General features: G+C 26.4%; 3 protein-coding genes across 5 annotated transcripts; 1 reads left to right on the top strand and 2 right to left on the bottom strand.

The window, feature by feature from the left end:
* Positions 1-7,335: 7,335 nt before the first annotated feature.
* LOC149058539 (uncharacterized) lies at positions 7,336-16,116 on the top strand. Of its 3 annotated transcripts, XM_089221359.1 has the most exons (5): positions 7,336-7,640; positions 7,722-7,857; positions 8,182-8,224; positions 15,617-15,759; positions 15,876-16,116. In XM_089221359.1, the coding sequence occupies exons 4-5, from the start codon at positions 15,642-15,644 to the stop codon at positions 16,001-16,003; spliced, it is 246 nt and encodes an 81-aa protein (XP_089077485.1). In that variant the 5' UTR covers positions 7,336-7,640; positions 7,722-7,857; positions 8,182-8,224; positions 15,617-15,641; the 3' UTR covers positions 16,004-16,116. The 3 variants fall into 3 exon arrangements, with proteins under 3 accessions (XP_089077485.1, XP_089077486.1, XP_089077484.1); XM_089221360.1 differs by lacking the exons at positions 7,336-7,640; positions 7,722-7,857; positions 8,182-8,224 and adding an exon at positions 13,699-15,513; XM_089221358.1 differs by lacking the exons at positions 7,336-7,640; positions 7,722-7,857; positions 8,182-8,224 and having other exon boundaries at positions 15,524-15,759.
* Positions 8,498-9,187, bottom strand: LOC149058540 (uncharacterized). The gene has a single exon (XM_089218395.1). The coding sequence runs from the start codon at positions 9,185-9,187 to the stop codon at positions 8,498-8,500; it is 690 nt and encodes a 229-aa protein (XP_089074521.1).
* On the bottom strand, positions 9,536-11,165 carry LOC149058541 (uncharacterized). Its single transcript, XM_089220410.1, has 4 exons — positions 11,108-11,165; positions 10,837-10,996; positions 10,682-10,768; positions 9,536-10,226 (listed from the first exon to the last, which is right to left on the bottom strand). Exons 2-4 carry the CDS (start codon positions 10,994-10,996, stop codon positions 9,667-9,669), a joined length of 807 nt encoding a protein of 268 aa, XP_089076536.1. The 5' UTR covers positions 11,108-11,165; the 3' UTR covers positions 9,536-9,666.
* Positions 16,117-17,483: the final 1,367 nt, after the last annotated feature.

The raw sequence follows: 17,483 nt of genomic DNA on the forward strand, positions 1-17,483 counted from the left end.
AATTTTAGTTTTATAACATGATGATCCTTTATGATTGAATTATTGAACTAGGTACTTTTTACTTTTGTTTGATCAATATAAATTAAATTATTGTTTTTAGTAATTACTTAATAAACTAACTAATAAATAAATAAAATACTTGTTAATTTTTAAAAATTAAAAAATATATTTTATAAGTATTTAAAAATAATAATTTATCTATTATAAAAATAGCATGTGGGGCTATGTTATATTTTTTATATTTGGTTTATTTGGGTTGGACCATTTTTAGAGAGGACTAAAGCCTTCCCTCGCCACCCCTTAGTACAGTGCTTGAGAATTATAGAATGTAATCATAAGCTATTGAAAATTAAGTTTGATTAAAATAAACATTAAGTTTATGAGTAATGAAACATAAACCTCAACACACAACAACATTTTAGAATAAACATTTATCATGTTAAATTAATTTTTACCATAATGTGTGATGAAAAGAACGTCTAATGCCAAATTCATTGGCGCAACTAGACCAATATTTTTTGGGGTGCACAAATAGTGAAAAGCTCACTGACCCGTAGGGGCAAAGCCCCCACACCACCACACCATTCATTCCATTAGTTTTCATATTACATTTATAAAAAAAAAATAACTGCTAATGTAAAATATATACAACATACATACTTTGTTTTTATAGTGGTACCTAATACAATTTATAGGTTAACAAAATTAAATAATCAAAATGAGAACTAAATATTTTAACATGATTTTGCTTGAATGAAAATTATATTTATTTGAAATTTGTTCACTTTCCAAACTATTTGTTATATATCGCTCAATATTTAATATTTATGAATTGGTAACAATCTTTGTTGTAGCCCTTGAAAGAATAGAGTGACACAAATCAAAATATAAAATATATCTTTCATAAGTATTCGAGTATTTATTCCAAACACTTTTCAAAAGTAGTTTACACAAGACTACATGGATGTGTTAAACTGTGTAGCTATGTCTACAGTTAATATTGTAGACAATGTTTTTATTAGATGAATAAAATTGGTATATATAATTATTTTTAATTTAATTCAAATAAAAATTTCATGATCTCCACGAATATATATTAACCATTATAATAAAATATATCCGCACATTTCACCATGTCCTCAAAAAACTTCCAGTCGATCCTAGGTCCTGCCGATTTATTAATTTGAAAAAGTAAACATTTTTTTTATCAAACATTTGAATTTTTAAAAGGATTAGGTAGGTACTCCAAATAATTTAATATTTACTACGAGTTAATTAGTAAATGATAACTTTTTTCCATTTAATAATAATCATTTTCACATTGCTTGTTTAATTGCGTGTATGTTCTATGTAGTATTGTAGTTTATATAACACTGAAATAGATTTAAAATTAAAAAGAGTAGGTCAGCATTGCGGTGTAGAAAGTTTGTCCATCGTCCCTTCGGTCCTCGGACAGGATAGTGTAGTCTTACAGTATTCGATTTGAATGCAATGATTACATTCGATAAAAAAACGATTCTGAGCGGACGAAAGAATATTTTATTTTATTTGATATTTAAATATTATTCGTTTCTATGGTGATAAATAAAGATTTTTTGCAAAGCAAAATTAAAATCCAGTTCTTTTGTAATTTTTCAGTGGTTTTTTACTGTGGCGTTAAATAAGAGAGAATCAAAAAATTACTTTCTTTAAGTACCACCTGGATCCAATTTGCTAAAAAAAAGATACTACCTTTATAATATGTGGAAATCGAAGCACTACTTCTGATAGACATTTTTCTAACAGGATAAAAAGAAAACATTATTGTAATACCAAAATTAAGTCAAAATGTTGAAAAGTTTTTAAGATATATAAACAAATGAGCGATAGGTTAGTTTTGATAAAAAAAGTTAATTGCCTATAATTTAAAAATAAAAAAGTTAGACCAACTATTTAAAGGGTATTTTTTCATCATTTTTGGTATACTTTCATATGACGATGGCCAGTCACTTTCCCCCTTTTTGGGAGTGCACATTTTAAACTTGGACAGGGGACTTCTACACCCCCCTCGTTCAGCCAATGGCCAAATTATTCACATAAACTGAACACTCATCTCCAAAAAATTATAAATTAATATATTTTAGTAACTAGAAAAAAGCGGGTAAGTGGATGTCGCTCTGCTGTACATTAGGGAGTGGGGTGGACCTCTGACTAGGGTAGGTTAAATTTGAATGCAATAATAGGTATCATTGTATACGAAAAACGATTCTGAACGGAGATGATTTGTCAATCTATGATATATTATATTTACATATTGTCATATATTCTATTTTGAAACAAATATTTTAGGACGCATTTTGCATAAGGCATGGTTAATCAATTTTTCCAAAAACATTGCATGTAGTTATCATAATTTATAATACCTTATATCATACATATACATATAACATATACCTGGTTTGAGGATAAATCGTTATCGTTACGCGATTTCATAAAAATTTAAAACTCAAACGCTCAAAACATTTTTCTTATAACGGCACTTCAAATTCTCTCTATAGCTATTTGAAGCAAAACTTATGGAAAATTTAGTGTTGAATTTTTTAACCTTAGATATAAATACAAACAATTTTATGAATTTTGAACTACAAAATAATTTGCAAATATTCATGGGTTGACGAATTTTTGTCAATATTTGAACTTCAAATGCTATTAAAAAAAAATTGTGCCTATGTATTCTTATAATTTTTTAATCACTATAAGAATAACTTATGAGAAACTTTGTATTGAATTTTCAAATATTTTGATAGGGCCAAAAAAATTTTATCGACACTTCAAAAATAAAATTTTCAGAAAAATTGAAAATTTCAGTCGTCTATCAATATCTCAAAAAACTTCAAAATATTTTGAAAATTAAATCATGTAAAGAAAATGCCAATTTAAATAACTGGTGAAATTTTCAAGTATCTACGACTTATACTTTTTGAATAATAACAAATATTTAAAATCGTTTGAGGATAAATCGTTATCGTTACGCTATTTCGTAAAAATTTAAAATTCAAAAGCACTTAAAATTTTTCCTTTAATGATGCTTCGAGTTTTCTCTATAGCTACTTGAAGAAAAACTTATAGAAAACTTAGTGTTGTATTTTTAATCCTTAGTTATAAACGCAAAAAAATTTATAATTTTTCAACTTCAAAATTACTTGCAAATTTTCGCATTTTCGCAGATTTCGTAAAAATTTCAACTATAAACGCTTATAAAAAAAAATTGTCTCTAATGATTTTTAATTTTTTTTAGCTACAATAAGAATAACTCATGAGGAACCTCGTTTTAAATTTTCAAGTTTTTTTGGTCATCCAAAATTTTTTTACTGACCCTTCAAAAAAAAAAATTATCATAAAAATCGAAAATTTCAGTGGTCTATAAATAACTCAAAAAAAAGTCAAAGCATTTTGAAAATTAAACTGTATTTAACTACTGTATTTAAATACAAGTATTTAAAGTGGTTAGTTTTTGAATTGCAACCATATAAGTAAACCGATTTGGTCGAAAACTGGTTTTGCTCATTTTTTTTTTGTTTTTCTCCATTTTTTTGAAAATTGTTGGAAAATGTTAACTTTTGACCATTATAATGCACCAAGGATGTTCACTTTTACATTGGAAACCACCCCCAAAGTTTGAAATTGAAGGATTATTTCGACTAGTTATGCTGTACATAGACTTTACCCCCACTTTTTGTGTGTACATTTATAAAGGGGTAGCCTACTGAAATAATGCAAAAATGCAGTAAATAATATATAGGTATTTATTTATGAAAATTATATTTTCCAAGTTAAAAAATCTGTAGTGTCTTTGGGGTGGTGGTGGCTTTGCCCCCCATGGCTTAGGTTTCATACTGCATAGAGGTAGGTGGGTGGATATAAATTAATGTCCATTGCCACACCTAAAAAAAATTAGTTCGGTGCCACTGCACACTATGATAATTTTTGAAAGTTAGTGGAAATTGCATTTTAATATTCACATATTATTATATTTATTAGTTTATTACACGATTACATCACAAAACTATTACCTTCCCTGAATATTATAAAACGTATTTAACAGTAGATAGGCACCTATGTTAATCTTAATCCAACAACGTAACTGTAGTTTGTTTTGTTGATTCTCGATCATTCTATTCTCAGTGTCTATGTTTGAGGTCTATTTTACATACCTTACTACCTAGCCACCTAGGTACCTACTAATTTAATTCTAATAACGAATTTTTATTTTTTATTATACGTACGATAGGTACATTAATTTATTTTAATGTTTAATATGTACCTAATAAAATACATAAACTGAGTAGGTATCAAAAACTCAAAAGTAAAATATTTGTTGCATTCTAATTGCGTACTTGCGTTCCAAATATAACCACGAAAAAAGAATGAATACTGAATAGTAATTAAATTATTCCACAATACAATTATTATTAATTATTATTTATGCACATACTGCTATACTAGGTATTGAAATGTTGAATTATGGTAATTAGAATATATAATTAGTGTTTAATTCTAATTTGTAAAGCAATAATAATATACTTATTATAGATCACAGGACACAGCCACACAGGGTTATTACTTATTGGTTAACTTAATTTAATCTAACACTGATAACTAGTAGCTACTTAATCCAATTAATACATAGTAGGTACTTAAGAACAACTAAATTTTTATTTAGATAAGTGCATCAATAAATGTCTGCTGAATAATAAGTAGCAAATAAAGTTTTGAAAAAACAGAAGTTTGTACTGTTGTCTGTTACAGGATCATTCTTAGGTGGTACAAAAATCTCAAATTTGAGATATGGTTTTCAAGCATATTTAAAAATTCAAAAATCAAAATTTGAATAAATGCATACAAATTAGGTGAGCATGTTTAAAAAATCACTCTGTATAGGTTGTATATTATTTTATTATACTAAATATTAGTTTAGAATATCTTCTATTTCTGTTGTGTTCTTCAATCCATTATAGTTACATTTTTTTTTTTATCGATCAAAAGACATCGGTTACAATGGCCATGAGTCGTAAACGTTACATTGCAGATTACATTTTTTTTTTTTAAGTATCTAAAATAGTTACATTTTTATAATGGGATTCTTAAACACAATTGTTGATGTTAAGATAATTAGATGCTTATTTTATAAGTACTTATTTATTATAAATTCATGTTAGACAACAAGTTAGGATAACTATTCCAGTTATTTAACAATTAAGGACTAGTTGAACTTAATATTTTGTTCAAAAATTCAGTATTATTAATTTATTTTCCAAAATATATGGTTAATACATAATAATAAACACATTTGAAAGGATACTGAATCATACACATTAAAAATAACACAAAGTTCAGTTTTAAAACATCAGTCATTGGACAGTTTAACCTAGTCTTAACACAAGTAGGTATTTGAACATTCATAATTAATGTTAAGATAATTAGTTATATTGAAAAACTAGAAAAATGTATAAGCTAATAGATTTTGTACATGCAGTATTATATTATAGTTACCACCTATGTAACAGTGTATAGGCAAACAAATTACCAGGAACACAACATAATAATTAATTAAATGTAATAATTTAAAAATGTTAAAAAACCCAAATATGATTTATTACAAAAAATCAAAATAAATACTTAATATCTAATATCGCTTTAGGGAATAGTACAAGGAAAATAAAATATATAACATTAGATAACAATTAGAAAAGTAATTAAATGTAACACTTTGAAAATATTAAATACTCGTATTTAAAACAAAATATGATTTTACGTAAAACAATAAAAATAATTACTTACAATGTAATGATATTATTACTGTGGTAATATTATAAAGAAAATACAATACCTATATAATTTATATAACAATTAAAAATATAACTCAGTATATAATATTTAAAGAAAATAAATATCATTTTTTTCATTTTTTTACCAACTAAAAAAAGCATGATACCTATAATTCATATTATGTTAACAATTTTACACAATAAGAATATGTACATAAATATTATAGTTATTATAAATTTGATAAATAAGTAAAAAAAACTGCTTGTAGCACATAGCAATTTACCATTTTGTTATAATATAAACAACACCTATTACAAGTTTAGTTTATAATTTAAATTATATTTATATTATAGTTATTATACCTATTATCTACAAAAATACTTGTCTCAAAAAATAATTTTGTTTATAAAATATTTTAAAAACTATTAACATATAAGAAATTACTTACAATTTTATTGTTACTTATCAATATAGCAAAAATTATTCTAACGTTTGATATCTATTAAATAAATAAATAAATAGAATAGTTTATCACACAAAAATGTATGTTATTATAAAGTTACAAATAAACAAATAAAATGTATTTCATGAAAATTCAATTACTGGATGTATGAATACTATAATATATTGTTTTACTAAATTTTTTCTAATTGGCTATGCTACCTTTATTTAATTAACAACTGTGGTTGAATTTGGGGAGGACGCGGGAGGGACTGAGCTACTCTTCATCTTTTCTTCAAATTAAAGCGTACCCCATTATTATATTCATCAAGGAATAGGGTTACTATTAAATTGATTAGCTTAATTGTTAAACTTCATTTAGAGCCCACCTTTATTTATTTTTCCAATTCAACCACTGATTAACAAAATATATAATCCATAATTTAAGCCTATGAAGAATTTAATAATATTTTTACACTACCATAGTTAATTATGTTTTTAAAAATAAAAATAAATTATATACATTTCTAATAAATATGACTAAATAGTAATTAGTTTTGTTTGGCATATTCAAATTTGCATACACAATTTAATTATTATAGCTCAGTAAGTTTAAATACATTCTCTAATATTAGCTGCACTTCAATCAAAAGATTACAATATTATAATAATATAATATATTATAATACAATGGTAACCTTTAGTACGATTTTAAAAGCCAAATTGCTTATAAAATGAATCTAAATCATAATATAAAGTTTAAAATAATTTATTAAGATAATTGGACATTGATCAATGAATTAAAATAAAATTTAAATGTATAATGATTAAAGCCTAACTTCACTGATTAAAATATAACTAAACAGGGTTTTATTTTATAGAAGACTAAATTTCTTGGTATGAATTTTTCGAAAAATCACTATTGGTATTAAACTGATATTTTTATTTTTTATATAATTGCTGGTTAACGATGCGGGAATTCGGATTTGTGCTAACTTTTATAGGTTGGCAAGAGCCTTTTTTTTTCGTTCTTATCAGGTTCGATGTTATCAGTTGTTATCAAAATCGGGAAAACTGTACCCGTCCCGGTCAAAAGCGTTACTATAACGAATTTGCAACAAATGACCAAGTCAATTTTTACACGTAAGAATTATATTGAGATGTCGGTTAGTCAAAATTAAGTATTCAGTGGTTCCAAAACTAATAAAGATATCACTTGGTCACTTTTTTCGTATATTAATAGGGACAAAATAAGACATTTAAACATGTTATTTTACTTGGTCACTTTAGGCACGAGGGCGACGATATATTTGTAGGTGCTTACAAATCTCCTATAAAGTCTAAAACAATGGATATTGAAAAAATAAGTATTGATAATAGTCCTCTGCATAGTAAGTATAATGTTTACACTCTGATTTCATTTAAATATTAAAATAATTTTAAACTTTCTAAGAATCATTATTATCAAATAGATCAATTTCTGAGCATGCCACTGTCACCTGTCACCATTCATAATTTCAGCTGACCTTAAAACACACAACACAAAAACTATTTCTATTAAAAAGAAGCTATTTTCATCTCAATCACCAGCTAAGCAGAAAGCTAAAGGTAAATAATTGCTAAATGATTCATCTATTGATAATATTCAATAATACATACATTAATTTTGTGTTGTGTCTATACTCTACTCAAAATAAGACCGTGACTAAGCGGCGACCAGTTTTTATCGGGCAGCGGTCAGACATATGGCCAGATGCCGTCCCCACTACGACGACACGTCGGGCGCTGCCACGGAACAAAGCAACGTCCATACGGACAACTCGGCCGCCTAGTCACAGTCTTATTTTGAATAGAGTATAGATGTTTGTAATTTATTTATTAATTACCTAGTTTAAAATTATCAATTTATGAAGTTTGTTAATTCTATTTCAGACAAAGAACAAAGCTTACAATATACAGTAAATATTGTTACAGAGTTAAGCATAAAAGTGAATAAAATTTTGTTGAATTTAAGTAGACAAGAAGAAATGCTTAAAAATATCTTACATAGTCAGTGTCGGACTGGCTCGGCTCGAAAAGGCCCAGTCCGCGATTTGGAAAAAAGGGCCCCCCAACAGTAGCCCAAAAAAACCATCGTGACATCAAACATTATAAAGAAAAACACAGATTCAAATTGTATCATAGATTAATATTTATTTTAATTAATATTAAAGGTAAAACAAATTAAACAATATATATGAATAACATCTCAAATCAATAACCTTGATAGTTCTGATGAACTTTTAGCAATAGTATTTACAACAATTTCCTTATCAACAACATAGTCTCTTTCAATATTTATCATTAATAGAGTTTCCATAATATCTTGAGAAATTAATGACCTTAATTTAGTTTTAATATTTTTGAGTTTGGAAAATGTCCGTTCACATGTAACTTGTGTACATGGTAACGTTAAAACAAATTTATACGCCAAGTATATGTTATTAAAAGAGCCCGATTGTTGAACAATTTCGTACAAAATATTAAAAGCACATCTTAAACAATTGTTACATGAATTGCATTCTAAACTGTGGTCAATATTTAGTTCTGGTTCAGAGTCAGATTCATTGTCAAAAGATAGATCATTTTTTGAAAATGTGTCATTAAAATTTTTAGTTATTGAATCAAATTGTATTGCAAATTGTTGTAGTTCAGAAACTAAAATGTGTACATTTATTTTTGTTAATTCAGCAAGTTTTAATAGTGAGTTTTCAGGTAAACCATTTTTAAAATTTTTAGGGTCTAAGCAAATACAATCTTTAAGTAATTCTGAATTATTGACAAATCTTTTTTCCATACTATTTATCATAATATCTAGTATAAAGTTGTATGTTTCCACTTTAAACCTTTTTTCTGCAGAAAGGTCAGGCCTTTCATCTGATTTTAATTCACCAGGCATTTTTTTAACCCTTTATAGGGCAGAACAAAAAAAATCGTCAGATTGTTCTAAAAATTGGTGTACATGCACTATGGAGTACTCTGATTTTGGGAAAAATATTGGAAAATTTTTTATTTGTTTTGCATGGTTGGAAAAGTGGTGGGAAAATAGTTTCCCTTTGCCCCTTTACGACCATGGGATTTACTGAACGGGCAATGGTATAATATATTTCCCACTTATGCGGTTACTTAGATAAATATATAAGACTCATTCAAACTAATATAAATATAAAAAAAAAAGTAAATAAATATTATGTTATTAAAATCAACCAATATATTTCTAATAAAATAAAACATTACAAATCTCGTTTAAAAAATAATATAATCAATTACTTGGTATAGTTTACAAATCATAATGTTAGTCTTTTTTATTTCTTTTTATAAATTTAAAAAAAAACAACCAATTACTTTTTACCTATAGTTCATAAATCACAGTTTTTTTTATTTCTTTATATAAATGTAAGAACAAAAATTTGACCAATATAACCTGATGCTAGGTAAGCTATGGTAACCCATAAAAATCAATATTCCAATAAATGCTTTTATTTCTTCGATGCTTGTGTTGATATCAACACTTTTTTGTTGAGCATATAAATTTGTTTGTTGAACAATTGTTTGAAATATAGGACCAATCATCAATTGAAATATGTCTATAGGTGACATTTTATAAATGTTTTTGTCTACTGGACCTTGTTCTTCTCTAAATCTAACTTTTTTAAATTTTTTTGGAGACTGTCCTGATTTTACAAAATTAAATTCACCACTTATATTTGGATTTGAAACATTGTCAACTTCTACATTTATGAGTTCGTTTTCAAGATAATCATTATTTAGAAATATATTTATATCAATAGGTAAGTCATCAATATAAACTTCATCTAAATCTACAAACAGTTGCTGTTGCTGAGTTGGTAAATAATCTTTATCTTTATCAATGTCATCCATTTCCTCATCTGAGCTGGACATAATATCTTTTAGCAACTCCAAATCGTTATGTATATCTGACAAAATAAAATTATCTATCAATATATTTTACCAATAGCTATAATATTTAATCAAAATACTACTCTATGTAATTAAATTAAATTAATAGTCATTTTATTTATGTATAACTATTGGTACTATATTAATATTTTTATCATAGTTTTATTTTTACAATACAATAAATATTAGTTATTGCAGTGTTGTTTATAAGAACATATTTTGTAAGTTTACATAAATATAGGTAGGTACAAATTTATTTTAGTAAATACCTATATAGGTACCCACAAATAGTGTATGAAAAAAATGTTAGAAAATAATAAATAATAAAATTCAGAACCTAGGTACACATAATATACTAAATTGTATAATACAATGTTTTTGTGCCAAATCGTTTTCACTTTTTATAACATATAGAACAAATGCATATAAAAATCTAATTCAAAATATTGAATAATTATAAATTAAAATTTACTTTGAGAAGTAGAAGGAATGTTACTATTTGCTTGTTCGATATTTTCTACATTAGGCACATGCACTTCAGTTTCAGTCATACTAGAACCTGCAAGCACAAAAAATTTCTAATTAAATATTATAAGAAATTTAAAAAATATTATTAGTTTTATTTACCTGATGATCTGGTAGATAAATGCCAAACTTGTTTATTTAGAGAGTTATTTACATTGGTGGTATAGTCTTCTGCATCAGAATCTCCACCGTCTTCCGAATCGAATGCCATATCATCGGTAATAGCATTTAACTCTTCTAGAATCTCATATTCTGATAACATCTAAGAAAAAATTGATAATTATTCGTAAATATTTTGTAAGTGGGTCATTTTTGGCCCCGAAAGTGTATATTTATCGAAAGAGTATTAAATGATGATTCAGAATGTACTTACTTCAAGATTTTTATTGAAGTTCGAGAGTATTTTTTTTAAGTTCAAAATCACAACCACATATTTGAAAATAATATTCAATTATTTTTATAAATTGATAACACAGAAAATACATTTCAAATGGATTGTAAGATAACACAAAAAAACGCTAAAATGTTATCTTTCAATTAATACCACCAAAGACTTTATAAGTTAAACTGTTTATTTATCAAAATTAAAACAAATAACAATTTTGATAGGAAATTTATTAGAGGGAAAAAACGTGTATCGCGGGTGGGCAATGGGATGATAATTTCCCACTTTGATCGTTTTTGATTTATTTCTCTTATTTGAAATGTTATCAAATACATGTAATTGATACTGTCGTATGTAGAAAAAAATAACGGTTTTTTTCAAACAAGTGGGAAAAATATTACCTCTGACCACACGGTGCTAGAATTTTTTTACTTGGGTGGGAAATATATATTCCCTTGCCCTATAAAGGGTTAATTTTTGGCACTCTACATACATATTTGTCTTTACTAAACTTATCTTCTATTCTAAAATCTATACTATTTAATTCCAATTCCTCATTAATTTTTGTTATGAAATTTTGAACATTAGAAATAAGTTTATTAAATGTTTCATCACTATTGTTTCTTTTTTCTTTAATTTGTTTTACTAAATTTGTTGTCATATTAAAAGCTATTAGATAATTTAATGAGCGTGATTGTAAGAATTTTGAGACAGGAGAACTTAAAGTAAAAATGTCAAGATAAATAGCAGCAGTAAAAATTATTTCAAATTTTGACCAATTTTGTAAAAGAGTATGAGCTGTGTATTTAGTTTTGGCATCAAAATTTGAGTCACTAGAAGTTATTTCCAATAAAATATATATGAATAACAAGAATCGAGAGTCTTTTATATTAGGCTCGTTGAACTGAATTATAGAAGATAACGCCTTGTCCTTACTCCACCACCTGGTTGCTCCAATCAAGTTCAATTTTCTGAGTTTGTTGTGACTTTTATGAGTTTGTTTTGTTAAATCTGACCATACTTTCATTCTTTTATGTGAATCTAAAAGAAAAGTAGCAGATTGTTGAACTAACCCAAAGAGAAATTCAGCATTTTTGCAACATTCAGATGAATACCATCACTAAATTTAATACATGACCTAGACAGTGGGTATATATACATGAAGGATTTGCATTCTTCTTTAGATGTGATTGTAAGCCGTTATAAACACCTTTCATATTAGCTGCCCCATCAAAAGAGCAACCTACAATATTATTCATATCTAAATTTATTTCAGCAAATTCTTTTGTAATTAAATTGTACAAACCAATTCCACTAGAATCATAAGCCACAACTAATTTTAAAAGTTTTTCATAAACATTTTTTTTAAAAACATACCTAACACAAATAGCAAGTTGATCTAATACTGCAACATCTTGTGTCGAGTCTACTAATATACTAAAACTTTGGGCTTCTTTTAATTCATTTACTATTTTTTCTTGTAATAATTTACCAATAACTAAAACAATTTTATTTATAAATGTTTTTGATAGAAATGTTACTAAAGATCCTCTACCACGGGCCTGAGGAAGATTATTATCATTTTTTTTATCTCTAGCTTTACGTTTTTTACTTAACTCAATACAATTTTTAACATGCATATTTAATACAACATCATAATCTTTAATTAGCAACACTAGTTCCAAAAAATTACCATGATTAATAGTCCTGTCCTCTAAACTATAAGCTGCTTCGTCTTTACCTCTAAAAGCTAATCCTTGCCTACCAATAAACATTATTATATCAATGAGTCTTTTAATGACTGAACGATTAAATTCTACTTCTTTAGAATGAATTTCACTTAATTTAACATTAATACAACTCTCTATATTTTTGTTTAAGTTGGCTTGCAGTAAAGCAGAAACTGCTTCACCGTGTGTTTTTGATTTTTCATGTTTTTTAACTGTACTATAAACATTTTTAGAATTTAAAACTTCTAATCCAGTTACTAAATTGCTAATGTTTTCACGTAGTGGGCAAAATGTCATACAAGTAGTACAAAATATGTTTTTACTGTAAGAATAATAAGATAACCATTTACGCTGAACTTTTAGAGAATCACTTAAAGTCTGATAATACATTTTTTGAGGATCAAATGGAAGTTTATCATTAGTTAAAACAAAAGGTTGAATGGGATGACTTTTTAAAAAAGCTAATTTGATTTCTACTGATTCATTACTGGCGGGTCTAATAAAAAATGCTAAGCTACTTGAAGTAAATGTAGATTCAGCTGATGTTGAATTTGGATCCACAACAGAAATACATTCAGTTTCACCTAAAAATTGAAAATGCATAGATAGTTAGATTTAATATTCAAACATTATAGGTACAAAAATTATTAAAATCACACAAGTTTAGATTTTATATTTTTAGAATACTTCATAGATTCAAAAATTTAAATTAAAAATATTATTTACTTGAGGTAATAGTAGAAATAGCTAATTTTGAGGTTGGGTTCATATCAAATAATCTCTTCTAGATCTAATTTCTTTATGCAAATTAATCAAATTAAAAGCAGTTAGATAGTTTAATGACTGAGATTGAAGAAATTTAGAAATAGGTGTTTTACTAAATATGTCCAGATAAATTGCTGCAGTCATAATCACATCAAACTTAGACCAATTTTGTAATAGAGTTCGAGCAGTGAATTTTGTTTTTGAATCAAATGTAGAGTGATTTGAAATTATTTCTAGCAAAAAATTTAAAAATAATAAAAATCTTGAATTTTTTATAGCAAGCTGGTCTAAAACAGAAACATCAGCTGAAGTACAAACGTTTTGTATGTTGTTTTGACCTAGGACGATTATTTCAGAAATCCAATTTTATTTTTACTAAACTTTTGTGATCTAGCATGATAAAAAAATGCAACATTACCTATGACAGAAGTAGAGCTAGATTCCTGGATAGTGGATTCTCCATCTTCATTACTTGTTTCCGGTTTACACTGTTCAGCTGAAGTACAAACGTTTTGTATGTTGTTTTGACCTAGGACGATTATTTCAGAAATCCAATTTTATTTTTACTAAACTTTTGTGATCTGGCATGATAAAAAAATGCAACATTACCTATGACAGAAGTAGAGCTAAATTCCTGGATAGTGGATTCTCCATCTTCATAACTTGTTTCCGGTTTACACTGTTCAGCTGAAGTACAAACGTTTTGTATGTTGTTTTGACCTAAAGCATCTGGTTCACAAATCCTATCTGTGCTTTTTTTCTTCTAATGAAAATTAGAAATAATTAATAATATACTTATTACCAGGGCTCGGGCTGCTTATTACATTATAATAATTAATTTTACCTTTGATTCAGACGAAATTATACCATTAGTAACTTTATCTTCATTTGAAGAAGAAACGTTTGAATTATCATTTGTGATTACCTTTGAAAAGAATAATTTTTTTTGTTTTGGGTCAGAACCGGCTTTGAGTAACATTTTTTGTTCTTTTAGGCGACGTTTTTCCGCACCACTTTTCAATTTGGTATTCATTTTAAACCGTAAGGTAAATAAAAAGAACAACAATTTAAATACACTTTATACACTCGTTACAGGCACTCGTATAGTCGTGTTTAAGTATTTTGTTCACCTTTATTCGTATTAAGCTCCGGTGCGTTTATACGAACAACTCGTGACTCGTAGCAAACTGTCAATAACGCATAGAGGTCCCGTGACCCGTCCGTATGGCGTATATTGGTATATATTTAACGAGTGAGAGGTCCGAGCGCATAGACGAACTTAATGTATAATGGTCTCGCTATCGACATTTCTTTTGTGTGCTGTTTCTTATCGGTTTTTCTTATGCACAGAAAGGAGTCTCTAGCAAGACTCTTCAATATTGTAAAATGTATTTTTAGATAGTTGCGGGAATAACGATAGTCGCCCGCAGTCGAATTATATAATACATCAGCTATTATATCTGTATTAATTGGTGTGTGTGTGTGTGTGTGTGTGTGTGTGTGCCGTGCGGTCGAAGGCAGAAGGACCGATTCAGTTGTTACTTTGTTAGATAAACGTTGATAATATTCATTTTATTTTATATATCTAAAATCAATAAGGAGCCCTTCAAAATATTAAGACATGTTTAAATACAGTTACTAAAAAAATGGTAATCTTATTTAAATTTTAAATATGAACATAAAGTTTGGGGACCCAAACTAGCTGGGGGCCCAGTCCGCGATCGCGGACCTGCGTTCCGGGCCAGTCCGACCCTGTACATAGTCCATTTTAATAACGAGAATGATGAAACTATTAACGGTGATGATGCAATTTTGGAAGGTTTTCCCATACACAATCTTGATTGTTTAAAAGATATTAATAATAAATTAGCAATAGAAAAAATGTTTTGTAAGCAGTTGGTATGTATAAAATACTTTTATTTTATATTAATTTTTTTGTTGCCATGACTTAGTTGTTTTACTTTTTATAAATGAAAATGTTAAAAGAGTTTTGTGGTTATAGTGTTAGTAAAGTAACAAAATCCATAATGGACACAATATTTACAAATAATCTTGGAAGGCAAATTTCTCTCACTGGAAAAGGACCAATGAACAAAAAAGAGAAAGAACCACTTAAGAGCTCTATGATTTTCAAAGTTATAACAGGTTAGATACATAATAAAATAAAAAATATTTTTAAATTATTATAAAGCGTGATCTTGATCTGAAAATATATTATATTGTGTCATAATAAATAATTATTATTTTGTATTTTGTTTTAGGAGTGATTCTAAAAAATGTCAAGGATTCCAATGTCTCAACTATCAACAAGGCGGTTTCTGGATGGCTAAAACATTTAAAAGAGCGCTATCAAAGGAATGTTCATAATAATAATCATGTTAATACATAATTATATAATCCTTCAGTTTTATCTTATCCATTATATTATAAACTTTTTATTTAATATTAATATGATGAGTACATTATTTAATTTTTATTTTTATATGCATAAAAAGAATTATGTCCTATTTCATTCATAAACAAATACATTCAATTTTATATATATCTATGTATGTAATATTTATTTTATATTTTACATTATTATCTTTTTTTTTTTTAATTTCATAAAAAGAATTATGACCAATTACATTCATTAACAAAAATATTCAATTTTATAAATATAATGTATGTAATATTTATTATATTATATCTAGTATATTAGTCGTAGTTATTATATTATTAAAATAAATGATGTATATATTTTTTATTTTCACTATTTAATAAATATTATGTACCTTCATTAAATGTTAAAATATTTTATTTATATCAATGTTTATAATGATACATATAACATATTATTATAGATGAATGATGTATTGAGATGAGGAACGTTGTGAGCTTTTTGTGGTAAGAATAGATACCAATAAGATTTTTAAAAGAAAATTTGAAAACTAATATATTGTGTACGAATACGGACAATACATGCAGTATGATCAACTGTGTTAAAATTTTTAAATTAATTAACATATAACCTGTGTATTAATAATTTTATATATATATATTTGTATACAATTATGACCAATGTTTAAAAATTTGAATAATACCTTTTTTAATATTTTAATTTTAATTGTTATATATTTAATTATTGTAATTTTACTTTCTTTCCATGGCTTATTTTTCCCTGGATTACTTTTCTTGGTTTTTTTTCTGAGTACCTATGGTAACAGTTGTGTTACAGTTATCCTTGACTTGATCTAGGGCCACTTTAGAATTTGATTATTATTGATGTTATTTGTCATTAGCATGGCAAAAATGTTAATCTAAAATAGACCAAGTTCCCGAAAAATTTCCCATTCTTTTTGTCCAATATTGTTGTCATATCGACATACTGTATGTAGGCCTATTTTTTTTTTATAATATTATACTACTTAGTTAAATTGTACTAATAAACACTAAAAATGTTTAAATGTGATTTTTGTTCGCGTCAGTTTAAAAAACAATGTACATTGCTTTGACATCAAAAATCCCAAAACAATTTTTTTTTATAATTGCAACTTTTATGAATATGTGGTTGTAGTATGAAAACTGTCCTAATTGAACACTTTTAAAAAGAACACACGTTTTCAAATTCCAAAATAAGTATGTTTTTATATTTTCTACTAATGATTTTAAGTTATTATTTTATTTCTGATTTTATGTGTAAAGCAATATAAAAGGGTAATAGTGTAACATAATCCACTACAATCGTATAATAATAACAAGTGTATTGCAACATCAGAGATTCAGAAACAAATATCAATTCTGCATCTATATTAATTTTTTCTGATGTTGCAATAAGTTTAACATTTTTATATTCTTCAAATTTAAAATCAATGTAATTGTAATTGTAA

This window comes from Diuraphis noxia, unplaced genomic scaffold (assembly GCF_037042655.1).
Source record: "Diuraphis noxia isolate RWA-SAM2 unplaced genomic scaffold, SU_Dnox_SAM2 contig0002, whole genome shotgun sequence".
In the NCBI taxonomy this organism is placed as follows: domain Eukaryota; kingdom Metazoa; phylum Arthropoda; class Insecta; order Hemiptera; family Aphididae; genus Diuraphis; species Diuraphis noxia.